The sequence below is a fragment of the Gopherus flavomarginatus genome, chromosome 4 (genome assembly GCF_025201925.1).
Source record: "Gopherus flavomarginatus isolate rGopFla2 chromosome 4, rGopFla2.mat.asm, whole genome shotgun sequence".
In the NCBI taxonomy this organism is placed as follows: domain Eukaryota; kingdom Metazoa; phylum Chordata; order Testudines; family Testudinidae; genus Gopherus; species Gopherus flavomarginatus.
Genome location: NC_066620.1, coordinates 120,916,055 through 120,944,011, shown reverse-complemented (window position 1 = coordinate 120,944,011; position 27,957 = coordinate 120,916,055). Strand labels below are relative to the sequence as shown.

Genomic DNA, 27,957 nt, shown 5'->3' with positions numbered 1-27,957 from the left:
TGTCTAGCCAAGCCACAAAACAGCATTGACTTCAAGCTTGGAGGATGTGAGAAAAATAAGGCACTACTATCCACAGGAGAAAGGACAAGCTCTAGGATGTTCTCCAGAATTAAGCATTCTAGGTCCCTATGGCAGAAGGGAAGACTCTCTTCCCCCTTCCCCCCCCCCCTTAAGAAATTGTGTGGTCCACAGGGACTAGAATGGGAAATGACACTCTCTTCCTGCTTGGATCCTCCTGGCTTAATTTAAGAATTGAAAAAATAAGAGTGGTAATTTCTGCAGTTTGATCTGGATTTTCTGACCACTTTTTAATTTTTATTGCAAGTGTAACCCCATGCCCCTTCTAGGTGTGGTGGTCTGTCCCATCTAGTGGCATCAAGACCACTTAGAGAGCAATTAATGAATCTGCTTTACAGCCTTAGCTTTTTGCTCATGTGGTAGAGGCTCATGCAGTAAGCTCCAGAGATACCCTGTTCAATCCTGCCCGCCAACAACGACCAGAATCTGTTGGCATTACACAAGCATTTCAGATGTCCCTTTCCTGGCATTGTGTGTCGATGAGAAAAAGATGAATGACACCAATGCGGTATTATAATCTGGACAGCTCCAGTGTTCTTCATTATAGTTTCTGCAGTCTGACTGCTGAAGTACAGGGTTTTTTTCATGCTTAGTTTCCTAACAGAAAAAGAATATAAATGTTGCCATTTAAACATTAATGGAAGATCTATATACTACACCACAATCTAAAGTGTTCAGGGAAACAGAAGATGTAACTAATCAATATTTGATGCTGTTGTCTGGTTTTATCTTTAAAATGTAACTGAATTTGAATGAAAAACTAGACTTGAAACATGTATTTTGGCTGATAATTCCAGCATGCATACTTGCAGTTATAATATTTAACATTCCCATTCAGAGAAGTAGACTGGTTTCCAAGACCATCTACAGGGAAAAGAGGCAGCAAATACCTAGTTACATCATTCCAGCAGTCATAGCAGAATACTTTTAAAAACAATTGTATACAATTGTCAGTTTCTTAGAGGCAGCAGAAGTTGAAATTCTACATAAAAACGGGGACGACTTCTAGGTAACAGAATTGAATTCCAAGAGTAAGAGTCTAAAAGTAAATGAGTAAAGCCTTGTCTACACTAGAAAGAGTTTGGAACAGCTGTACTGGCACTTCCTCCTAGTGGAGATGCAGTTTGTACTGGAAAAAGTTCTTTTGGACTTTTTCCAGTAGAGCCAGTTTCCTGGGTGAAATAGGTTATACTGGCAAAAAGACTTTTTTGGTGTTAGAACTGCATCCAGACTGGGGCTTTTGCTCGCCCAACTATGTCTGGGAGGGGGGTGATTCTTTTGTCAAACGCCTCGCCGTAGCTCTGTCAGCAACACTTTTTAGACTAGGCCTAACTTTCAAATTTAAACTAGAGGCTAAGGGATTTTAAAACAACTGTTTGTGGTGGATTGGATCTTGTCTGACACTCTGCACCACAAAATTCCCGGACGGCGATAGAGGCTGATCCCAGGACCCTATTCAGTGCAATCTGACTGCCATGGAAGCCAAAAGATAACAAATGTAAAAAGGGAAGTCACAAGCATAAGTTACGTAAATGATTGCGTTCTCACTCCATTTCCTGCTCTATTACAAAAATCCCACATAAAAGCTTCATTAATTTAAAGGTCAAATTAAGAGCTATTCACACCATAGGCCAAGTCCTTATGTCCAGCAGAGAGATGCTGGTGCAAGAGCTGAGAACTCAAATACCTTTCTTTCCCCTTATCTGTCCACTGCCCTAGTCCTGGCAGTGATGGTTTCCTACAGACTGTTTCAGTGACTGAGGATTACCAGAATACCAGGCACCTGCTTCCTCTTGCCCTTGGTCTGCCTTTCAATGTGCCCCCTAGAGTAGGAAGTTGGGCGCAAAACCAGGCTAGAATGAATGCAGAGTTCTGGAAAGCAGGGGCAGTGATTCTAATGGAACTTCCAGTAGCAGATTGCAACTAGCAAAGCCCCGAAAAGCCTGCAGGGGCAAACCTGGCTATGTGGAGTCCAGAGTTGCCTGTGCCCTTTGCCCCATTAGGGCAGCTGAAAAAGGGGCTGAGGTTTGGCATCCATTTCTCTTCCAAGCTATGGTTACATAGACTGACACTTACCTTACTATCCAAGTCAAAATCCCATACGCTATTCACAGAAACTTTCTCGCTGACTTTCACCTAAAAAGCCTTTAAGTCACACATTCTTAACTTGACACAGAAGGATTTCATCTCCCTGAAAAGGCTGACTATGATCACTACAATGAAATACACATTTTTAAAATTCAAAATTTAGACTTTTTTTTTTTTTAAATCTATCTTTTAACCCTCTAGACTTTCTCCACAGTTGTTAGTCTACTGGGTAAATCCTTCTTGGTTTGCAGTATTGTCTAGACAGAGCATAATGGTTTATATTCTATCACATCACTCTGGCTGGAAGCCTGCTGTAGGTGTTGCATGGAACCACCAGCACCAGATTAAAACACAAGCAACTGCATGAATTTAAAAAGCCAACAGCCACATTACACATGGACAAAAGCTGATTTGTAATCTTTAACCTTATTGTATTTGTTTGTTGTTATACCCAAATAATTAGGCTATGATACAGATACTACATACATGTTCACTGGATGGAATCCTGCTCCAGTGAAGTCAATGGGAGTTTTGCAATTGACTTCAGTGTGGCCAGGATTTTGCCCACAGAATTCACTTAAAAGATATAGATATAGAGATAGATCTTTGCAGAATTGTGGCCAAAATTTGTATACATATTTGCTTTTAAGAGGAAATTGTCTCTTTCTCTCTATCTATCTATCTGCCAGGATTAAGTTTGAAGAGATTTTGTTGTTTTTGCAGAGGTATCTACTGTTGATGTCTCAGTGTATTAACAAGAAAGGGGTGGGGGGGAAACCATCCACTGCGACTGATACATCACCACTAACTACAGTTTAATGGCATGACTTGCACAACTGTAGTAAAATAATATAACATAACATGATTATTGTAAAGATTGAAGATTTAATGGTGAATGAATCTTCCAATACTAGTATTAGTCAACAAGTTACGCATACTATTTTTAGTATTCAGTGAATAAAGATAATGATAGGAGATCTTGTAAACTAAAAAAATAAACAGTACAGAAAATTGCTGAAGTAAAAGGTATGCAAGTAAATATTTTGTTAGACTATAGGAGAATTTTTCTATGGATTTCCTGCTTTTAACTCTACAGGTGGTATTGTCTGTAGTGCATTTTTTTTACCAGGTCACTGTACATGATATGGCTCGATATGGAGTACTCTGTAAAATGAACTTTAGTAGTGTCTCACTGCACACTGATAAAAACAAATGCAGCCAGCAATCTCCAGGTACATGGATGAAGGTTGAACTGCCTATTGCAGGACCACTGAAGCATCATACACTTTGGTTTAATTAAAACTCTGGAGTTTTACGGATCCGTTAATTCCTAATGGTATAACTAAATTTTTATCATTGCTATTTTGTGTGTGTGTGTATGTGTGTGAAGATAGATGATTTAAAAAAACCACAAAGGTCAAACCTCATACACAGAACAAATTAATACAAAAAATCTGCCTTTAGTTACATCTGATTAGCAGTGGACTTTAAATTTAAATTTATTCATACTGCTACCAGGCCTCTGCTTTGTCTGTCTGTCTGTTTCAATAACTCAGGAAAGGAGTTGTTTCTCCAATACATCTAATATACAGAGGAAACAGTTGTACTATTAGGAGTATAGGACTTTTACTGTATATTTTATTAAGTAATATGGAACAGTATTTGGAACTTAATACTCCCTTAAACAGAACAGTAGGCAGCTCTCTGCACTGCTTTATGTCAGCGTATGATATTATGCCTGCTTCTTCTGACAGCAGTCTCACCCCATTCTCCTCTCCCCCATGGAGCGGTGATAGATGTTTGGGGCCAGAGTCTGGGTGTAATCTAAATATAACCTAGTTTATTTACACATATACCGATCCTGGAACAGAGGTGGTCAAGCAGCATGCAGGGCAACATCATCTTTATGGAATCTTAGCCTAGTATCAATGCCCGATTTCCAGGGAACAATTAACCCTCAAGAATTGACTCTACTCAGAGACTAAGGCAGAGAACAAACTTGCTAGCCACTCTCACAGCTGCCTGTACACCAAACCTTGCAATAATCAACACCAACAAAAGCACATCTTCCCAAGAGTCAGAACTTACAGGTAAAAAACTTGGAAGACTGTATGTGACATCACCATTTGGTGATGCCTGCCCTGCTAGTATTATCAACTTCATAGAACACAGGATGCTCCCTTCATGATTTAGCAGGTTCTATGCTTTTTCCAGGCCAGTTTCAGACTTCAGGCTAGAAGTAGGTAGTTATCCTCTAGCTGTAGGGTTGGACTGACTCTTTCAGAAATTGAAATCAGTCAAATGTACAGGTGCCAGAATCCTAATATGGTCAATTGGCTCCATTTTGCTTCAAGTAAAACCAGTTTTAACCGCATGTGCACGAAATTAAAGACATTAAATAATCAGTAATCTGAGGTAAAATATATCTTTTGGGTCATTTCATCTGAAAAACTAATATAGTCATTCTGAAATGTCTCATTTGTAAACTTTGTGCCTGGGATATATTGGAAAACGGCCTGAAATGAATTTGTCATAAATATCTTCACAAAATCTATTATTTAAAAGGCATAATTTCAATCCACAGTGTCTCTTTCATTAAACTCTACGGGAAATGCAGCTCATTGACTAATGCTAAAATTTCATCTGGTCTTTTAATTTATTTAGGGCTAGATTCTACCGCATTATCCCATACTGACTGTTACATACTCTTCATATAGCTCCACTAAAATCAAGGGAGGTATTCTTAAAGTAAGATATTACTGGATGCTGTTGAATGCAGGAAAGGGAAGAAGAGTTGAACTTCTAATGGTTTACCTTGTAAATAAGTGTAGTTTTTATAAAAACTACAAGATATCAATAGCGTAGACCTCCTGTAGTGTAAAATAATCCTGGTTGCCTCAAGGGATATTTTAATAGCCAAATAATAAGATTTAAGTAAACAAAAATTGACAGTCAATCAAAAACTAAGCAGAATATTTTTTTTTTGCCCTAGCAAATAAAAGGCCATGTATTCCAATAGCAAAGTCCCTGTACTTGGAAAGCTTCGTCCCAGGAAACAAAAACAGTATCATCCCAGTTGGCTTCAATTGTTGTGATGATGTGTAACATAAGAAGTAAAAGCAGCAAAGAATCCTGTGGCACCGTATAGACTAACAGACGTTTTGGAGCATGAGCTTTCGAGATGCATCTGAAGAAGTGGGTATTCACCCACGAAAACTCATGCTCCAAAACGTCTGTTAGTCTATAAGGTGCCACAGGATTCTTTGCTGCTTTTACAGATCCAGACTAACACGGCTACCCCTCTGATACTTAACATAAGAAGTGGTTTCTCAGGTAATTGGGCTTAAAGTACAAGAGCTGAATTTTTATTTTTATTTTTTAAATAGGATGAGGCCTAAATTCCACAGGGAAAAACATGTACATTTGCACACCTTCATTTGTCTGCTCCATTACAGTGGGTGCATGTACAAACTAAGTATTTTTGCTCGCATATGGGTAAATGTCTGTGTACATATTTAATTTTCCAATTGGGGTACATGGTTTCAGTATTGAAATGCACTCTTTGAAGTGCAAAAATGAACAATTATTTTTGTGCATAGACCTCAGGTCTTTCACATCAAAGTCCTGTATCTCAGACCATGGCTACACGGCACTTTACAGCGCTGCAACTTTCACGCTCAGGGGTGTGAAAAAACACCCCCGAGCGCTGCAAGACACAGCGCTGTAAAGCCTCAGTGTAATCAGTGCTGCAGCGCTGGGAGCGCGGCTCCCAGTGCTGCAAGCTACACCCGTAAGGGATGTGGTTTACGTGCAGCGCTGGAAGAGCTCTCCCAGCGCTGGCGCTCCGACCACATTCACACTTCAAAGCGCTGCCGCAGCAGCACTTTGAAATTTCAAGTGTAGCCATACCCTTAGGTGCCTAGATCCAGCGATTTGGGCACAGTAGAATTTTCAGCTTCCAGTGAAATAACCTCATCCTACTTTATAGTACTGTAACATGGTGACAGATTCTAGGGCCCTTTCACTGAAAACATGTGGGATAGTGGGAAAGAAGTGAGGGGGCAGGAGAAGATCTGATGAAGAACTTGGGTGCAGGGGAGAAGTAGGACTGGCTGGTCAAAGAGACTGGAACAAGGAGCTGGGTGTGAACTTGTAATAGGGAGCCTGTAAGAATATGGGAGAGTTAAGGTGAGGGCTTGATTGGAGGCCACGGTGGCAGGGAGAGACAAATTGGTTGAGGATCACAGACAGCCTTAATTCTGGCATTTCAGAACTTTGAGTGGTTAACTTTGCAGTCTTAATCTTTTAAGAGTTTTTTTTTATGTATAATAGATATACAGTGTTCCTCCATGTTTGGTAGCTATAAATCATATCAAACAATCTGCTCACTCTATTCCATTCAACTATCTTTAATATTTGGGGCATTTCTTCTTATGCTACTAAATTCTGTGACGTCATCCCTCTAGAGCATGAGCTGTGTAACTCTCATCCAACATTAAATGGTATTTCAAATAGGAGGTTAGTGGGATCTATCTTCATCCTTCTCATAGCCCTGGTCTACACTATGAGTTTAGGTTGAATTTGGCAGTGTCAGATCGATTTAACCTTGCACCCGTCCACACAACAAAGCCATTTTTGTCAACTTAAAGGGCTCTTACAATCAATTTCTGTACTCCTCTCTGACGAGGGGATTAGAGCTGAAATTGACATCACTGGGTCGAATTTGGTGTAGTGTGGATGCCATTCGATGGTATTGGCCTCCAGGAGCTATCCTAGAGTGCTCCATTGTGACCACTCTGGACAGCACTTTGAACTCGGATGCACTAGCCAGATACACAGGAAAAGCCCAGGGAACTTTTGAATTTCATTTCCTGTTTGGCCAGCGTGGCAAACTCAGCAGCATAGGTGACCATGTAGTCCCCCCAGAATGTTTCTACACTCCCCCATCGTCTCCTTCCCTGAGGTTATCACAGATTAGAAGGCAGAAAACCACATTTGTGATGACGTTTTTCGAGCTCAAGCAGTCATCCTGCACTAATAGGGCACAGCGTAATGCATGGAGGCATTCAGTGGCAGAGGCCAGGAAAGAATTGCTGTGTTTGCTTAACTGCAAAAGTATCAAGCCTCGCTAGCGATCCTGCCCGAGCCAGTTCACTGTGTCACATGTTCTCTGCGCTGTGTCAGCCTTGGATGGGGGCATGACCACTTTGTGAGCAGGAAGGCCATAGATATAGACCAGGCCTGCACAACTCGTAAAGCAGCGAGGGCCACATTACTCCAAAGAAAAGAGCCGTGGGTCGAAGCCCCACGGAAACACCGCCACCCCGGACCTCCCGGCCCGGCAGAAACACCTCACCCCAGCCCTGCAGAAACAAACCCTCCTTCCCCAGCGCTGCCCCACCAAAACAGCTGTGGGCCAAAAAGGAAGGTTGGGGGTGGGGAGGTGATACTTGATTTTAAATCAACCAGGGGCTCCCAGCTGAAGAGGTGGCTGGGAGCCCTCAGGGTCAAATTAAAGGGCCCGGGGCTCCGGCGGCTGGGGGAACCTGGAGCTTTGTGGGGCTGGGGCAGGGATTTAAAGGGCCCAGAGCTCCTGCTGCTAAGGGGAGCCCAAGCCCTTTAAATCCCAGCCCCAGCCCATCCACTGGAGCCGCGGCCGGAATTCAAAGGGCTCTGGGCTGCCTGCAGCCACGGGGAGCCCTGAGCCCTTTAAATCTCAGCCACCGCCGAGATTCAAAGGGCTCTGGGCTGCCCATGGCGGCGGGGAGCCCTGAACCCTTTAAATGTCAGCCATGGCCGGGAATCTCTGCGGGCAGCCCAGAGCCCTTTGAATCCCGGCCGCGGCTGGGATATAAAGGGCTCTGGGCTTCCCGCTGCTGCGGCAGCCCAGAGCCCTTTGAATCCCAGCCGCGGCTGGCAGGGCTGGCTTTAGGAAGTGCAGGGCCCAATTCAAACATTTTCGGCTGGGCCCCAGCAGGGTGACTGAAAAAAAAAATGTAAAAAAAAGCCTTTCATTTCTTAGCAACAGGTTCCCTATAAAAAGTTCTGCCACAGTATGTATTTTTTTTTTACCAATAGGGTTACGATACATCCGTATTTTCTTCCCGGATGATGATTTAAGAACCCAAAAGCCTGACGTCCAGGAAAATACAGATGTATGTTAACCCTACCTAAAGTTCTTTTTTAAAAAGATGAGTCTGAACTAGAAATGAGCTCCACCACTCCCTGAGGGTGTGGTAGGGTGCACATGTGTGGGTCCTAGCTGCTCCTTGCCTACCTCATTGAAGCAGGTGTGCAGGGTACTTCCCTGGGAACTGCAGGGCACCGGTGGACATGGGGCTGGCTGGAGGTAGGTGGGAGGGGGCTGGAGGTAGGGTCTGACTGCAGGCTGGGCAAGGGGTGTGGGGCAGGCTGGAGACAGGGGGTGTGGGGTGGGCTGGCTGGCTTCAGGCAGAGCCACAGGGGGGCTGCGGCATGGGTTGGCAGGGCTGGAGCCAAAGGAGTGTGGGACTGGCTGGCTTCAGGCAGGGGGGTGCGGCAGGGGCTGGCTGGAGGCAGGACAGGCGGTGCGGCAAGGGCTGGCTGGAGACAGGGGCTGGTGCAGGGCTGAAGGCAAGGCAGGGGGTGCGGGGCTGGCTGCGAACAAGAACTGGTGCAGGCAGGCCAGGAGGTGTGGGTCTGGTGCAGCAGGGGTTGGCTGCGGGTAGCTAGTGCAGGTACAGGAGGTACAGCCCATCCTGTATGGTGAGTGCTTCCTCCTCCTCCCTCCCCCACCGGGGTAGCAGCAGCAGCCTGGGGCTCGGGGGCTATTTAAAGGGCCCGGGGCTCCCCTGCTTCCACTGCCTCAGCCCTGTAAATAGCTGTGGGAGCCCTGGGGAAGTGGCAGGGCTCCGGGGGCTATTTAAAGGACCGGGGCAGCAGAGGCAGCGGGAGCCCCCCCTGCTACCGCAGGGCTCTGGGGGTATATAAAGGGCACAGGGCTCCCCTCCTTCTACCACTCCAGCCCTTTAAAGAGCCATGGGAACAATGGGGAAGTGGTAGCTATTTAAAGGGCTGGGGCGGTAGGAGCGATGGGAGCTCCGGACTTTTTAAATAGCCCCCAGAGCCCCACAGCCCTATCCCAGGGCTCCAGCAGTGGTGCTCTGGTGGCAATTTAAATGGCCTGGGGCTCCAGCCCCTGCTGGGAGCCCCAGGCCTTTTAAATTGCCCCCAGGGGAAGCTGGGCCACCCCGGTACTGCGCACTGGCCTTTGCCGGTACACCATACTGGGGCTTGGGCATGGGGCCCTCTTAGGGGCAGGCCCGATTCAGGGGAATTGGTTGAATTGGCCTAAAGCCGGCCCTGGCGGCTGGGATTTAAAGGGCTCTGGGCTCCCTGCTGCTGCGGGCAGCCTAGAGCCTTTTGAATCCTGGCCACAGCTGAGATTTAAAGGGCTCTGGGCTCCCCTCCGCTGCCAGCAGCCCAGAGCCCTATGAATCCTGACGGTGGCTGAGATTTACAGGGCTCTGGGCTCCCCGCGGCTGCAGACAGCCCAAAGCTCTTTGATTCCCTGCCGCGGGCTGCACAATGAACCTCCGTGGGCCGCATGCTGTGCAGGCCTGATATAGACATTGCACTAGGTAGCCTCTGTAGCTAGAGAAAACATTCCTGTGCATTTGGCAAAGTTTGTGGCAAAAAAAGAGAAGCCCTGTAGTGTAGTGGTGATCGTGTTCACGTAACACGTGAAACATCCCCGGTTTGAAAGCAGCGGAAACAGATCACTCTTCCTTTTTCTGACTCCTCTCCTGCATTTTCAGTCTTAGAACAGACTGCACTGTGAAATTTTACTTTGAATTATATCAGTTATGAGTTAAATAATATGGAAGCTCTCTGTAAGTTATAGTCCTGGGTTCCTTGCTCTTTCAGCTGCGCTGATAAATTAACATTTTTGTTAGGCTTCATGAAAATTTTCCCCTGCCCCTTTTATAGGGACTGAATGCTATCTAGGACTCTGAAATAATCTTAGCGTGGCCCATAGAGTGCAATCCTTCATTCTGGATTTGTCATTCCACAAGTTGAACTGCTTCTTACTACTGTCTGGGCGTCATGAGCCATGGGAGCAAGGAGCATGCTGGGGTAGGTGCAACCACGAGGTAATGCCAGTTAGGAGAGCAGCCTGAGGCAGAAGCCTCCAGCTGGCATGATATTCCAGGCAGGACTGAATCTCCATGAGACGAAACTTACAGAAGAGAATGACCTGGAGTCACTCCTATTTGGTGCTCTAAGAGGAGGATAGCTATGTCTGTCCAGGCACCTCAATCGACCTCACTGAGGTCTGCCGGCTGAGCGGGACCCTAGCTGGCAGGAGCCAGCAGACAGAGCCCCAAACTGGCAGCGAGGCTGAGCTGCTCAGTCTGCTGCTGGTCTGGGGCTCCGTTCATTGGCCCCACTCAGCCCGCTGCTTGCCTAGGGTTCCGATCATCCAGGCAGGCAGTGAGCTGAGCGGGTCCAGCGGACAGGACCCAGGGAAAAAAAGGTGTTAAACAATTATCTGCCATTGCTTTCACTGAGGGAGGGAGGGAGAGGGGGGCCTGATGACATGTACCCAAAACCACCCGCGACAAAGTTTTTGCCCCATCAGGCATTGGGAGCTTAACCGAGAATTCCAATGGGCTGCGAGAACTGTGAGATAGCTACCCATAGTGCACCTCTCTGTAAGCCGATGCTAGCCACGGTAGTGAGGACGCACTCCGCTGACTTAATGCACTTAGTGTGGACATGTGCAATAGACTGTATAAAATCAAATTCTAAAAAATCGACTTCTGTGAAATTAGGTCCATTTTATAGTGTAGACATACCCTTACCACCTTTTCTCTGGATGCTGTATCTTAGATTAGGGCCAGATCAGCCTCTGGCTGGCCCCTGAGTTCATTTTATCCTCCTCAAACTGTGCTGACTTCTGTTCAGACGTAGCTCTGTCTCTGTGGCAGCTGAGTAATGCACATTGTAAAGCATCTTTTGTTTAGGCTATAGCTGACCCAGAGGTATGGTGGGTTTTTGTTTGTTTTGTTGTTTTCTGGTCAGAAGTTGCACTGGATACATGTGGTTGTGGATTGTATTTATTAAGGCTTCAGAGTCTGAAGTAGAAATTTACAGTGATGGCTGTTTTGACATACTGGTTGATGGAGTATTTGAAGGACAAAGCCGAGACCCTTAAACAATCTTTTTATTTTTTTTCTGCTGGAGTCTGTAATTTTTTCTTTCTTTTCTGAAGCATGGATTGGAGCTATGAAAAGGCTGTTAGTGAGACTGTTTAAAATCTCAGAATAAATTAGAAACAATAATTGGCTCTTCTGGCTAATAAAAAATAATTTGAAAATTATTTTCCTGCAGTTTGTGTAAAATGTTTTTCTTTGTTTTGTCAGGGCTTTAAAAATCCACTTACCACATCATGCTAGCTTGCTCGGAAAATCTTAGTATCTAAATGATCAATTTCTGCACAATTTAAGCTTTTATGTTTATTTAAAAGTTTCAGTCCCATATGGTTACAAAAGTAAGCTTCCAAACATGAATCAACACAATGCTCTGTTCCTGAGAGTGCCACCAGACTGGTCAGTGGTTCTATTGCAACTCATTGCTTTGCCAAGCAGCACCAGAGTGAAGTTGTCAAAACTATGGTCCAGTTCATGCTTGGTATTCAGAACCCTGTGGATTGCAGTTTGAAATTGATAAGAACCAGTTTTATTGTATAGCAAAGTTTAACACACAAACGCTATGAGCCAGTCGCCTTAGGCAATCCACAGGAAAGGAGAGGTTCAGGGAGGAGGAATCTGGTAAAGTTCCACATTCTCCTTGCAACCAAGAATAGGAAGCATCCACCAGTTATTTGAGCCACCAACTTCCTTCTGACAGTCACTAGATGCCATTTGTAAAACTCTCTTTCCTGTTAGTGCTTATTGAATAATAAGGGTGAGCTCCAGGTTTTCTGCCCCCCCAAGTGGGGGAGGAAGCCAATCGACTCCATTCTTCAGCGGCAGGTCCTTCACGCCCTCTCTTCCTCTTCAGCGGCAGCTCAAAGAGGACGAGAGATACTGAGGGACCTGCCACTGAATTCCCGCAGAAGATCCGGATGGGCTGCTCCAATAGCAGATGGAGTGCTGCCCCTTTGTATTGACTGCCCCAGGCACCAGCTTTCTTAGCTGTTGCCTGGAACCGACCCTGTGAATAATGCATGATGCTGATGATCTCCAGAGCATCTGAACATGAGAGACAAATCATGGCTCTGATCCTGGAAGCAATTAAGCGTGCACTTAAGTACCATGAATACTGTCATTGATTTCAATGGGACTACATGATAGTAAGATTAGGCATGTGCATCAGTGTTTGTAAGATCAGGGCCTCAGTGGGACAGCACAGTGAATTTAAGCTATCAAGAATAGCCACAAGTATACTCTGCTCCAAGCTTCTGGACTATTCCACTCCCCATACCTGTTGCTTGTACTTCAGACTTACCAGCATTCTGAAACCTCCATATAGCATCATCTTAGGGCTTGTCTTCACTGCTAAAAAAAAGCAATGATGTTTACCTCAGAGTAAATGACCCATGTGAGCTCTCCTTAGGTAATGACACAATGAAGACAAGGCACTTCAGTTTCACCACCAGGTAAATCTCAGATGGGGATCCAGAATCATAGACATGTAGGGCTAGAAGGGACAATTACCTCCAGTGTAATCCATATAATGCTCCTCTTCATACACCCCAGGATATAAGCATTATTATTATTTAGTTAGTTAGTTTATTTTTGCAACTGCATCACATCATTGACTCATTCAATTTGTGATTCACTATAACCCCCAGATTCTTTTAAGCAGTACTACCATCTGGTCAGTTATTCCCCATTTTGTAGTTGTGCATTTGATATTTTTCCTTTCCTAAGTGTAGAACTTTGTCTTTGTCTTTGTCTTTACTGAATTTCATCTTGTTAATTTCAGACCAATCTGTCAAGATGCTTGCAACCCTTCCCATCTTGGTGTCATCTGCAAATTTTATAAGCATACTCTCCACTCCATTATCCCAGTCATTAATGAAAATATTAAATCTTATCCCCTGTGGGACTCGACTAGATATGTCCTCTCAGTGTGACAGCAAACCATTGAGAACTACTCTGAGTTTGATCTTTCAACAGGTTGTACACCCACCTACATAGTAATCTCATCTAGACCACATTTCCCTAGTTTGTTTGAGAATGTCATACGGGACTGTGTCGAAAGCCTTATCTTGATTTTTAGTATCACGTCTACTGCTTCCCCCCATCCCTAGTAACTTTCGACCAGTATAGGACTGAGCATGGTAAGTTTACCTCATGGTAAAACTAAAATGCTTTGTCTTCACTATTATTTTTTTTATCTCGGGATAGCTCACGTGCAAAAGTCAGCTGAGGTAAAAAAAAACAAACACCTTTTTAACAGTGAAGTCAAACCCTGAGGTACACTTCCATAGTAGCAGTACTCCGTTAATAGGAGAGGCTCTGAAACAGCTCGAACAAGACACGTGAAAAATGTAAAGTGTATATTAATCTACTGTATAACATAGTGCTATATTGACCAGACGTTATATTGTCATCCTTGTTGTGGACATCACACAGCAATGATCCATATTTATTAACAGATTAATTTTTTTAATTTGAAGAAAAGGCTAGGTTTTTCATGTTCTTTTCTTCTATGTTATATCATGATGCAGTAGTGCTGTATGCTGCATCCAGTGAGATTTGATTTTTTTAATCTTGGTGCCTTCGTGTCTATATTATACAAAAATAATACAACAAAATACTATTGTTCTCCATGTCCATCAAGGGTGGTGCAAGAAGTAATCAGCTTAGTTTACAGCAAGGGAGATCTAGGTTGGTGTGATGGAGTGTTTAAGCCTCACACTAGGACTGAAGGGGTTAAAGAAAAATTCTGAGTCCAGATGAACAATTTTGGGCCCAGTCACATCTTCAGAGCATGCTCCAGATGGAGATGAAGCTTAAAAGGAAGCCAGACAGCTCAGAAAGGGGCTGACAAGGCAGAGAGAAGGGCCTGTCCTGGGCACTCCTGAGAAGGGATGCTGCAGGTTAGACAAACGCCAGTCAGGGATGGCCTAGGCATATTTAACCCTGCCTCAGGCAGGGAGATAGACTAGATGATCTCTTGAGGTCCTTTCCAGCCCTGCATTTTTATGATTCTGTGATAATCTATCATTTGCAATAGGTTTACAAAAGCAAAAAGAAGAGGACTCCAAATGGGCTATATCAGAAAGACCTGGATAACTCTAGTGCATGTAACAAAAATTAGGCCATTATTTAGGTTTCGTACGGTTGGCCACCCTCTGCCCCCTCCCCGTCACCACTCAGTAAAATGAATTGTAAGAGTTTTATTGACTGTTACTTTCTTGCTTTCAAAGGTCTGCTGGAAACACAGCCATTGCACGAGACAGACGAAGAAACGGTCACTGATATTGATTTCACAAGCATGATTTCTGAAGAAGAGAGAGAAGAATTAAAGATTGAGCTAGCCAAGGTAAAGCTTTTTGATCCCCTGGATATTAATATTTGTACCTCCTGAATTTGGAAGTTATTAACAGGATCAAGTGCAGATGCCACAAGTACATTATATTTCCTTTATTTAATTTATTCTAGACTAGAATAGTGCAAGGTGATTTATTCTGTCAGATTATTTTTGGAAAACTAATCATCTATTGACAGCAGAGGTAAAATTAGTGGGTGTGCTATTTTAACAAACGAGCCATGTGTCATTTAGTCTTAAATTTGCAGCACATACAGTGAATGAAAGGTCTCTGAAAGAACCCTGCCTTGGTTTCCCCTCTTCCAGGCTCCTCAATACACAACTTCTCATGCTCAAAAGGCTTTCATAAGTCCAGTAACAACCACTCTTCTTGAAGAATGGTGTGTTAAAACAAAGTTCCAGAACAAACATCGAAGGTCTTCCATCCTCCCACCCCTTAAAGCTAGGCCCAACTCCTCCTCCCTCAGGTATTGGCTCATTCTCTGTTCACAGGAGAAGACATAAGGCCTGGTCTGCCTTCTTTGCTACCCCCCAAATGGAAGACGAAACTTTTCAGCTGGGTCTTTCTACCCAGCCATGACTCCCTTCCTGAGGGACCACTGCAAAAGAGTCTCTCTTCCTGCAACTCCACGCTGCAGTGCCTCACTTTAGTTGTTCACAAGTTTCTGTTTTTCTAACCCTCAGAGTCCTGGTTTAATCACATGACTGACTGTCATGTAACTTGATTCATTCTTTCCACCTGGGGAGGCAAATCAGCTGTGTCACAGGTGGGCTGAGACCTCTCTCGCGCTCTCTTTCGCTTTCTGTGGAAGGGCCAGCCAGCCTGTGACACACTTACTGAAAAGAACTGATTACATGATTCTTAGAGAAAATGACACTGATGATGATTGCAACATCATGACAACACAACTTCTTACAGTACTGTGAAGAGAATTTGCGCCAAAAAAAATAAAATAAATAAATGGCTGAAGGACGTTAGGGGAGCCTGAACTGGAGGAAGTTACATGGCACTATTGATTTAGTTTTGATGAGGTTAGGAAGAGAGTCAACATCAGGCTTAAATCCAATCTGAATGCAGCCTTCCATGGTGTCTGCTGTCTGATACAGAAGAAGTAGATGAGGGGCAGCCAATTAGAAGCATGGAAAAACCTTCATATGGAGCAAGATTGAAAGAACTGGGGTTGTTTACTTTAGAGAGGAGACAAATAAGAGGGATTGTAAGAAAAGTATTCACGGTAAAGAAAGGTAAAGAGAGTATTCACTCTCTCATAGTACAATAAGAAAGGGACAATCAGTGAAACCAGAAGGTGGGAAATTCAAAACAATAAAAGTTCCAATTCTAGGGATTTTAATAAGCCAAACATTTTGGAAGAGACAGAAACCTTCAAGCTTCAATGCCTGAGTAGGCACTAACAGTTGGCAGGGTCATAGGAAAGTTCTGTAATTGAGCCATCCTCTGGAGCATCTGGTACTAGCAACTATGGGACGCTGATACAGGACTAGATGATATAATTCAAAGGACAATTCTTAGCAGAGACTAGTATTTCTCCACCATGCAGTAAAAATTATTTAAATTGCAATTAATAGTCATAAGAACAGCCATACAGGGTCAGCCCGGTGATCCAGCAAACCCAGTATCCTCTCTCCTGACTGTAGCCAGTGCCAGGTGGCTTCAGAGGGAATGAACAGAACACGGCACTTATAAATGATCCATTCCCTGCCATCCTGCTCCAGCTTCTGGCAGTTGGTGGTTTAGAGACACCCCAAGCATGGGGTTCCATTCCTAACCACCTTGGCTAATAGTCATTGATTGTCCTATCCTCCATGACCTTACCTGATTTTCTTTTTTTTTAACTTAAACCACTGAGACTTTTGTTTGATTCATTCTGTACGCTGACTTGTGATTTCCTGAAGGATTAAAAACCAAGTGATTTTTTCTGCCCAGTTGGGCTTTTAAGGCTATGGGAAGATCTAATGTCTCTGAAATGTTAGCTACATGTTGCTCCTATAGTGAATTTGTATGCCTGTAAATAATAGAAAGGAAGCTTGATTATATGACTGTTAATTATATTTGTATGTCCCGCTCAGGACATGCAGATGGGGTAGAAGTTATTTAATGTTTAAAGAAAACATGTGTCAGCTCACACACTGTAGCTCTTGGATTCATTAATCTGCATGTGGTAGAGCAGAGTGAAAGAGAGAGAAGGGGGAAAATTAAAGACAACTCCTTGTAGTTATCTGCAAATAATGAGTTCCCCAAGAGTCTCATCCTATGAGGTCCTGAGCACCCTTCACTCTCATTGATGTCAGTGGGAATTGAGGGCACTCGGAATCCACCACACAGGATGAGACCCTTAATTCAAGTACACAAAGACAAATTGAAAGTTGTTCTGTCGTCACTAGAATTACAGTATCTAGGTCAACTGGGCTGTTTTAAGACTGTTTTAAATTGCTCACGGCATTCTAGTAGCATGTAATTATGTTCAAAGGGAAAACACTTGAGTATTGCATTTAGAAAAAGTCTGGAGAATTTGGGGAGATTCTAAGGCTATAATTAAATTAGGATCAAGTTTCCTGGAAGAGAGGTTTTTTTCTTAAGGGCTTATCTACACTGACACTTTACAGCGCTGCAACTTTCTCGCTCAGGGGTGTGAAAAAACAGCCCCGAGCGCTACACGTTTCAGCGCTGTAAAGTGCCAGTGTAGACCGTGCAGGAGCTATTCCTCTCATGGAGGTGGTTTTTTAGAGCGCTGGGAGAGAGCTACCATGACTACACAAGCTATGTTAAAGTGCTGCCATAGCAGCGCTTTAACGTTGCCAGTGAAGACGTACCCTAAAGCACAAAGAGCTTTTAGGCTCCCCACTACCACTGAAAGTAACTGCAGTGGGAGTTGGATGCAGCTGCCATTTATTCCTTTGTCTTTGACAATCTCCTCTCCCTCCTTTAGCTTCAGGTTCCTGTAGAGTGCTCTCCTACCCTCCACTCCACCAATGATACTAATCTTGACACACAAGCCCAATAGTACGCATCTCTCACAGTTATCACTGTGCTTTAGCCACACTCTCCTTATACACGTGTTCTCCCTGTGTCGGTTGGTAAGGACAGCCAGCCTTTTCTTCAAATCCTTCCTCAGGGCCCACTTCTTTCTTGATGCCTACAAGAGATCAGTTAATGGAATGAGTGGCTGTCAGGTATGCCTGATGTGTATTTATTTAAACAAACAAAAGATGATCTATAATGCGTGCGCGTGTGCATATATCCGATTATATAAAAATATGCGTTGTTTTTTTGGCTTTGTTTTTTTATCCCCCCTTGTATGTTGCTGGTCTTGGGGACGGATCACACATGTCCACTACCTTGTGTGCTTTTCATTACACTTACCACTTTGCTTGTATGTTGTATTCCACTCCTAACTCCCTTTTTTTGTTGTCTTTATTTTAGATGGTAAGGTTTTCGGGGCATGGAGTGTCTCTTACTTTGCATTTGGGCATTGGCTAGTACAGTGGGGTCCTGATCCTAACTGAGGCCTTCAGGCATTTCTGTAGTACACATAAAAATGACTATATATTCCTGTAACAATCTGAAACTAAAAATGTACCACAGGTCCGCTTCACATTCCAAAATTACAACAGACCTGCCCCAAAATTTTCCATGGGATCAGGAGTTTCTGTCAGAATGTGTTGTGTTTTTTTGTTTTGTTTTAAGCAAGTTCAGTTATGTACATCAGAGTCTGAGTTTCAGAAAAAATGTGGACACTTAGGGCCTGCTTCTGCAAACGCGTAGGCACATGAGTAATCTTATTTGTATGAGTGCTCCTACTGAAGTCAGTCGGAAAGCTAATAGACTATTCAGAGGAACATAATTTTGTTGGTCATCAGCTTCCTCTGGTTGTGTATCTCCCATGTAACAACAGGGGAGAGAAAAACATAAGATAAATGTGATTCTGTAACCCCGAAAATGATCAGAGGGACTATATCTTCTCTCTCTCTGGTCCTAACCTAGCACACACTTCTGCACATGCTTAACCTTAGGAAAACAATGGGATAGTATATGCAAAAGCAGCTCAGTCACTTTTGAAAATGGAGCTTAGGTTCATAAGACATCAAATAGTGGAATTTTCAAAAACACACCTAACTCTCATTGAAGTGAATAGGGGTTAGGCAGACTTACCTACTTTAAGTGCTTTTTTGAAAATCCCACTACAAATCCCTAAGCCTTTCTGCTAGTTACTTACAAGTCCCCAATCATGGTGGTAGCTGAACAACTTCAGTAGGTTTTATATCTGAAACTGTTTTTAGCCTTTTTTTAACTGAGATTTCAAATTGATGGTTTCCTTTTAATAATGGATGGTTTAAAAAACACACTTTGCTTTCCTCTAATAGAGTGCATAATGTTGTCTGTGTTTCAACAGTATGCAAAGGGTTAGTGCTTACATAGAGCCTCGAAGATTTAGTTAATTTCCACTTGTTCAGTTAGAGAATTTTAGTCAAAAAGACTTCGATGGAATGTTCACACAGACAGGTATGTAATCAATTTGGTGTTAGTCTGTATGGTAAGCATTAAAGTTTAAGTATCTGTAAGTAAGGTAAGATACTGGTTTTGGCTTAATCTTAAACTATTTAATAGTGTTAGTGGGGTGAACTGATGCACCCAGAGTTTTGGTTTTGGGTGGCAAGCAATTGAATTCTAAGTTTCACTGTCCAATCAATAAATGCATAATCCAATTAGTTTTAAACCAGAATGGTTTCGTTCTTCTTTCTAGAAACACTTGCTCAGTTACCTCTTCACAGAATCTGGTTTCTTCCCTAGTGGTGCTGATTCTTGCCAATGTTTCATTTTGCTGTTTCTGCAATGGAAAGAGGAAGGAATTCTTAAATTAGTTATTTATGATCCAGTGCCCACTAAACTTACTGGAAAAACAAGAAGTTATTCTGGAACATGCAGATTCTAACACTTCATTGCATTCCATGGTGAACTCCTGGCCTGTTGAATTCAGCAGGAGTTTTTGCATTGGCTTCAGTAGGGCAGGATTTCATCTCATATTCCTAAAATTGCTGATGAATTCCCAAGCTTCTTGAATAACTTGGATCCCATGTAATGGCAAATGAGAAACTGATAGGTTGGAGATTAAACAATGAGATTTTTAAAAGACCAGTGAACCTTTGATCTGTTTCAGAGTAAGAGAATGTATTAGCATGCAAGATAAAAATAGATCAATAACATAAAACCAGCCTTGGAAGTCAATGCTTTGTTCACTAGTGCTTGCCTCATTCTTTGCAGTTTAGAGAGTTAAATCATACAATGTCCAATAGGATAAAGGGATTCCAGGATATTTGGATAGGGTTGCCAGATGTCCGGTTTTCAACCAGAAAGTCAGGTTGAAAAGGGAATCTGGCAGTGTCTGGTCAGATATACTAACTGGACACTAAAAGTCCAGTTACTGCAGGTGTGTCTGGGGGATGGGGGGTGTGAGTTACAGCCTGTTGCCCAGCCCTGAAGTGGTAGCTCCTGTGGCCGCACACGCACCAGCTCAGGCCGCAAGCAGTTCCTTTGAGGAGTGTGGTTTGCAGGGCTGCAGCTGAGCACAGAGTGCAGGGGTCCATAGGGAGCGGGGTAAGGGACTCCCAGTGTGTTACCGTGGTTCTAAACATCCAAAGCTCTTGGTAACAATTACTCTTGGTGAGCAGTGGCAAGACATAAATCAATGGAGACAAGCCATCTGATAGGTGGTTGGCACAATCAGTACACCACAAGAGTGCTTTCACTTAAAGCTCCACTTTATTTAGTCTCAAGCACTTACGCACACGTTCAAAACAGGTTAGTAAAACACCTCCAAAATCAATAATTACCAAAGTCTGGAGCGGTCTTTGCATGGTACAACAGCTGTCCAATTGGCCTGTCTTTCAACTGCCGCTCGGGACCCTAAGATGTGTCCATGAAGTGTTTCTGAAGAGTCCAACTACCCTATACTTTCTCTCCTTATTTATTCGGGTTAGTGTAACAATAACATGTCAATCAAAAAAAGAACTTGTTAAGCAAGCAATTTCAAAGGTTAGAGGGTTTAAGAAAAACCTTGCTTATTAGAGAGATGTGGTGGGGTTTTTTTGTTTTTTGTTTTTTTTTTTTTTTTCGGAGCCTGCATGTTTTGAGGGCCCTGACAAACACACATACGAGAGGGCATATATGGATAAGCTTCCTGTTTTTTCTAAAACACATACCTCAGCAATTGCAACAGAGATCTTATCAGGAAGGACAGAGGGTCAAGCCGCCCCCCCCTTCTCCCCCGCCCAGCTGCTTGTTTAGTTATGCTAAGGGCTTTGCAGTGGCTTACAAAGACCTACTGATTTAGCTGCTTTTGGCAATAAGTATGATAATCGATATTCCAATTATTGGTAGTGGTCCTGGCATTTTGCTCATCCACCAAGATCTTCCTATACAAGCAGGCTTGGAACGTTCCCTGGGAGGTAAGGAACGTGAGCTGCCCTGCCAGCTGGTTCTTCCCCCAGCCGCGCTCTCAGGCAACTCCAGGGCAGAGAGGGCTTGAGCAGGTGGGGAAGGGGGCTGCTGGATAGGCAGCACTGAGGGAGGCTGGGGGCTGCTGGGCAAGAGGGCCATGCCCTAGCTCGCCAGTGGGGCTGCCTGGCTGCTTCTGTGCAGGCATGGCACTCTTCTGACCTGCACTGCCAGGTGCCAACCCCAGCTCCAGCAGGGCCAGTCCCTTGGGGCTGCTCAGACTGGAGTTAAACAGAGACAGCAGTGAGGGAGGCAGGTGAGGAATGAGTGGGGTGTGGGACGTGGGGGAAGAGGTGGGGCAGGGCCTTGAGGAAAGGGGCGGGTTAGGGAGTCTAATTTTCAGACATTAGAAAGTTGGCCACCCTACACTTAGGATAGACAGGAAAAAACAAAACAGCTTTAATGGAAATTCTAATTGTGTTGTCAAGAATAACTATATTTGTCCTTCACTCTCACCACCACTGCAACTTAATTATTATGTGAGGTTGCCTGTTTTGTGAGGTAGAGATTTTAAGCCCTATGCAGACTAATGGCATGAGAAGATTGAATAAATGGTGAACTGTTGCTAGTCTTCCTCCCCTTAGCCAAATGTCCTATTCCTATGCTAGGTAACAATATTATTTTTGTATAAAATGAAGTCTGAAAAATTGTGTTTGAAAAGACATGTCTGCCAGAGTACAAACAGTAGCGCCATAGATTGCTTTTGACCAAACATATTGTTTAAGCCTTACTCATGCACAAGTTGGTTAGTTCAAGGTCAGTTCTTAGTTTGACTTTTTCCCCCCTCCCTTTAACTGAAATGTTTCTAAAGATTAGATGGCAGATTATAAGGCAGTTCCTGCTTGTTTTGTGTCTATGCAAGTAGTCCAACTGATTTCCCTCCCCACAAGTAAAATTTAGTCTGTAGTTATCAAGTCTAAAAACTATTCAGAAATAGAAGATCAAGGCATAGGCCTTGATTCTCTGTTCCTCCACTCCTAGGCTGGGTGTGGACAAACAAAGTTACTCGAAGACACCTTTTTGCCTTTGGTATTCTCAGGTCTTCAGGGCTGCTTCTCTGGCTTTTATGCTTGGAGTGCCTATGGATCCTTATAGCCAGTGAGGTAGCCAGAGTAGAGAGTTTTCTCCTGGCATGTCCATATACCAGGGGATATGACAGAGATGGTATAGCTCTGCTCCATCAGCTTTAGATAAAGTAGGACTTCCTCCTTTGCCAGGAAAATTCCCAGTAATCTCTTCGGCTCTCTCTATTCAGCCCCTTTAGCTGTTGGAGTGACGTTAAGGAGCTTCAATGGAGCAGAGAACCAGGCCTATAATGTGCAGCCTGGGCTTGAGCACTAAGTTGTTCGAGGCTCTATAGCTGGTACCTTAAATGTAGTGAAGTTTTTCCTCTAGAAATGACTCCTTCCCCTTTATATTGGGATGGGTTGATAAATTATGGGCCACATTGTTACTAGCCCTGAGGAGGACACGTCTGGGTTGGGCAAGGAGGTTTATGGCATGATACCCCAAACCCGCTAGACAAGGACCAGTTCCAATAGTCCCTATAGCTACACTATAAGTCTGTTGTACTCTGACAGATTCTTGGCCACCCTTGGTAACATCTAATGCTTTAAAAAAATCTATTTTTATTATTTCAACCATATAAAACAACAGAGATTAAAAGTCTCACATAGAAAAACATAATGCTTTTTGAAAAACAGTGTTCCTTATTTATTTAAAACCTTTTTGGGGGAGTGAAGGGGTGTATGTGTATTATATATGGTCCAAGACTGGAGGGTTGTGATACTTTATATGCTGAAGCTGTAAATAGGAAATGCAAAGCTCATGGATTCAAAGGAAGGTGGCTGTGTTACATCGTCTTCCTCCACTCCTACCTAGTCCCATTTTCTATGTGAATCAAGTGCTTGTGTCATTTAAAGACTTGTGATGCTCCCAAGCAGTTCTTGCTGCACAGTTGCTTCCCAAGGGTGAGATAACTCTCCCCTTTACGAGGTGCGTGCATGGAGTGAGGAGTATGGGATCATATATTTAAGGAAATGTGCATTTTGAGCAGAATTTTAATAATGGATGTGGTAGTCCAGGCAGCTTCCCAGGGACCAGCAAAATTGCTTTAATCCTTTTTCCCACACATATGCCTCACTGTCAAATACAGAGTCACATGAACATCGGTAGAGATTTTTAGCTCTGCCGATGTGATACTTATTTATCTTTCCATGACTAGCTAACATTTCTGTTTTATTCTATTCAGCTAGAGGATGAAATTTCAACTTTACGGCAAGTGTTAGCAGCCAAAGAAAAGCACCTAGCAGAAATCAAACAAAAGCTTGGTATCAACCTGATGAATGAGCTGAAACAGAACTTTAGCAAAAGCTGGCACGACATGCAGACGACTTCTGCGTGAGTACAAAACCTGTACAAGTTCATTCTTTTCCACTGAGTAGCATATTGTGTACTTCATATTTTGGGCCCTCATACAGTGCTATTTGCTGAAAAATGTGGCCAAACTTGAGCAAGCTGCAGGAACTGACATGGCAGGTTCTTCAAAGTACTTAAGTGGTTCAAAAAAAAAAAAAAAAAAAAAAAAGCAATCCTGTAACAACACGACAAAAAAACCTGGACCCCACCAAATGTTGCCCATATCACACGAACCCCAGACTGGTGGGAGAATATTTTTGATCTGATGGCATTATATTTGTTTTCCTACTTAGCTTTTTTCTTTGTACCAAAACATCAGCAGCAACAAGAAACACTTTCAGTGCTCACAGAACTGCTGTGTATGACTCCATATGGGAATTTTCTACAGTTTTTCATAGTTGACTTCAATAACTGAAAGCAGGCAATAGTCATAGGAGAAACAGTGCTGTGTCTAATGGTTAGAACAGGGAGACCTAACTTCATGATTCCTGAGTTTATTCAGAGCATTGCTATTGGCCTGCAGTTTGAGCTTAGTCAAATAGCTTAATGTGTCTCAGTTTTTGTTTACTTGTGTGTAATATGGATATCAAGAATGCCTACCTAGTTTCCAAGAATGTGGAGAAGCTCAGTTTAGGTGAGATCTGTGAATTAAAAGTACTGTAGAAATGCAGGGTATTGGTATGCTACTTGCAATGTATAAATGATGGTAACTGAAATTCAAGTATTAACTAAACAGCTCAGTAAAAATCTCTATATGGAAATCTTTTAAAAAACAAACCAATGATACTGTAGAACCTTAATGGTCTAGTTCATTGTCTGCCAAAAGGGTGTGTTTGAAAAAAAAAAAAAAGAGGGTTGCTTGTTTGTAGGGTGGGGAGTTGGTTTTTTGTTTGTGCTGCTATTAAAACTAACCTATCTCCTGAAACTGGAAGGGACCCTGAAAGGTCATTGAGTCCAGCCCCCTGCTTTCACTAGCAAGCCCAAGTACTGATTTTGCCCTAGACCCCTAAGTGGCCCCCTCAGGGATTGGCCTGCTAAACCCAGGGTTGCGAGTTCAATGCTCAAACCACTGAGCTATCCCTCCCCGCAAGGTCTCCCATGAGGAAAGGAGTTACTGATACATGTAAAGAAACAGTGATAAGACCTACCCTGAATCTGCCACAAAATGTAGAGGCCTGGAGCAGGTACAGCACTTTGAGCTTCTGTCTGAATAACTTTGTATGTATCTGAGGTAAAAGCTGACTGGGAGAAATGGAGTTTGAACAAGACAGGTGACAGACAAAATAAGAAGCTCGAAAACCAAGTCCTTATTGAGGTGCAGGTCTCAGCTCCATAGTTAAGGTTGAGTTTTGCACTTAAAGCAGGGTTTCAACACTGATATTTATGAACACACTGTATCTTCCCTAAAATGACAGCACCTGAGTATTGAATGAATAATAATAAAAAGGAAAATCTAGTGTAGCTGTCTCCAAACTGCAGGGAGCTTCGTTTTCTCCCCCCCCCCCCCCCCGCCCACGGGGGCACAGAGGAACATTCGGGAGGAGAGTGCCACTCGCCTCCGTTCCTGGCTGTGGCCCCTCCTCCCCAGGCCCCTGGCCAAGGCTCTGCTCTCAGCCCTGCCCCTGGCTCCAGCTGGGGTCCCAGCCTTTGCAGCCCCAATCCTGGACCTGGTTGCAGGAGGGAGGGGAAGGGGCGGAGATGGGGTAAGGGAGGGGTAGGAGGTAAAAAGTTTGGGGACCACTGATCTAATGTAATTGTAGTGTGGGGGGAGGAAGTTTTCTGTCAAAGCTGTTTTGTGATAGAAAATTGGGGTTTGGGGAAAATGATTTTTTTTCTTAAACAAAAATTGTGTTTTCCATGTAAAGGTTTGGCTTTGTGGGTATTTTTAATAAACACAAACATCTCAAAACATGGAAGATGTATTTCAGCCAGGATTAATGAAAGAATAGGGTCATGAGGCACCAGAACTAAAACTTCAGTGAGGCAGCCCAGCAGAATTCCTAAATAAAACTTTTCCGTTTTAAGCTTGTATAGAAGGGGTACATAAGCAGGATGATTTGCATGAGACCTGATCATTAGGACAATCCCTACTATTAAAAATTAAGAGCAGTAAGGAAAAGTTTCAAAAGGACAGTTTAGGCATCTATCTCCCGCTGAAAATTAACTGGGGATAGGTGTCTAAACTGCCCTTTATGCCTCTCCCTAAAGCATCCAAATCTTCAAAGTGCCGCAGAACCTGGGCTTCTGTTGGCTTCAGTGGGAATTCACACTGAAGGATCTGTCTCGGCAGAAATCTGATAGTAGATGATGATTGTAGGTTGAATAAACATTCTAATAACATTATTTTTTCAGTGTGGTAGCATGGAGTCAGTGCCTTACCCATAAAGGTTCCTTGTTAATATTTGCCTTCAGCCTTACTAAATCAGGAGCCAATTAAAGAACAAAGTCCAAAATATTTGGGTGCCCAAATTTAGACTCTTAAATCCATATTTAGATATCTTAATTAAAATGGCCTGACTTTCAAGCCAATGTTAATGGGATTTGTAGACACTTAGCGTTTCCAGAAATAAGGCTTTTTTTTTTAACTTGGGAGATTTTCAAAAGCGTGAAGAAGTATGCACCCAAACCATCATTGATTTTTGGAAAGAGCCCAAATGGGCTCCCAGAAATGGGGGGTACCCAAAAATTAGTGGTAACTTGAGCACCTAACTGCTATTTGTGCCTTTTGAAAATCTGCTGGATGCCTAACTGTAGATATAGGCGTTAACTTTAGGCATCTAGGTTGGAAAACATTTTAGATGTTCACCAACTTTGAAATGTTACTAATAGTGCCAGGAACATCACCTTCAAAGGATTCTGTCCAGCAGAAAATGTCCGTGGTTTTTCTCCATAGAAAACCATAAATATGGGCTCCATGGACCAACGTTTCCTATAGATTCAAGCCACCGGCAAGGTTGCCACATAGCTCTGGGACAATAGCACACAGAGCTAAATTCTGCCCTCTCTGCCCTCCGTGCACACGGGCAACTCCTATTAATTCTAGTCGGATGCTATATTTTCAACAATAGCTCTGGCATTTTGCAGCAATGTAGCTTTCAAAAGGAAACTCTGGAAAGCTGTTCAAATCTTTCATCCCTGAATACAAAATACCTTCTGTTGGAGCTAGCTCATTTACTTTGTCCCTTTCTGGGCACCACACTTCAGGAAAGGTAGACAAATTGGAGAAGGCCCAGAAGAGCAACAAAAATGAATTAAAGGTCTAGACCTATGAGGAAAGATGGAAAAACTTCTGATTATTTAGTCTGGAGAAGGGAAGAGTGAGGGGGGAGTGTGAGAAGTCTTCAAGTATGTATAAGGTTGTTATAAAGGAGGAAGGTGATAATTAAGGCTATGTTTTAGTCACGGTATGTTTAGTAAAAGTCATGAACAGGTCACGGGCTGTAAACAAAAATGTATGGGCTAGTGTCCTGTCCATGACTTTTACTAGAAATACCTTCCCTGACTAAAACTTGGGTATGGCGCTGCGGGTGCTTGGGGAGGTGGTTTGGGAACCCCGCTGGTACTGGGGGTGGGAGGGGCTCAGCCATGCCACTGCTATTGTGAGAGGGACGGGATGGTGGGGCTTCCTACCTGGCTCCACATCCCTGCAGCTCCTAGGCAGCAGGGGCCAGGGTAGGGGCTCCACTGCTCCTGCTACAAGCACTGGCTACCGCAGCTCCCATTGGCTGGGAACCGCAGCCAATGGGAGCTGTGGGGGCGGGATCTGTGGGTGCAGGCAGCATGTGATGTAGACACCCCTCCGCCTAGGAGTTGCAGGGGGACCATGCCAGTGGGAGCTGGGGAGCCCCCCACCATGAGGTAAGCACCCCCTGCACTCTCCAACCCCCTGCCCCTAGCCCTGAGCCCTCTCCTACACACCCAAACTGCTGACCCAAGGGCTGCTCCAGCCAGCACCAGCTGTTGCAGAAGTCACAGAGGTCACAGAAAGTCATGGAATCCGTGACCTCCGTGACAGACTGCTCACAGCATTAGTGATGATTTGTTCTCCTTATCCACTGAGGACAAGACAAGAAGTAATGGGCTTCAATTTCAGCAAGATTTAGGTTAGACATTAGGAAAAACTTCTTAACTGTAAATAAAAGTTAAACACTGGAGCAAATTACCTAGGGAGGTTGTGAAATCTCCATCATTGGAAGTTTTTTAAAGAACCAGTTAGACTGGGGTCGTCTGTCAGGGCAGCCCTAGATCAGTGTTCTCAAATGCAGCCACTGTATGGTTGTGTGTGTGTGTATGTATGGTGGTGGTGTTTTTTTTTT

At 43.6% G+C, this 27,957-nt stretch overlaps 1 protein-coding gene across 2 annotated transcripts in view; it reads left to right on the top strand.

Moving 5' to 3' along the window:
* Positions 1-27,957, top strand: part of TPD52L1 (TPD52 like 1) — an 88,228-nt gene that overhangs the window by 22,477 nt on the left and 37,794 nt on the right. For both annotated transcript variants that reach the window (XM_050949922.1, XM_050949921.1), the window contains exons 2-3: positions 14,588-14,703; positions 23,475-23,623. In XM_050949922.1, coding sequence (XP_050805879.1) covers positions 14,588-14,703; positions 23,475-23,623 — 265 coding nt within the window. The remainder of the gene's footprint in view (positions 1-14,587; positions 14,704-23,474; positions 23,624-27,957) is intronic.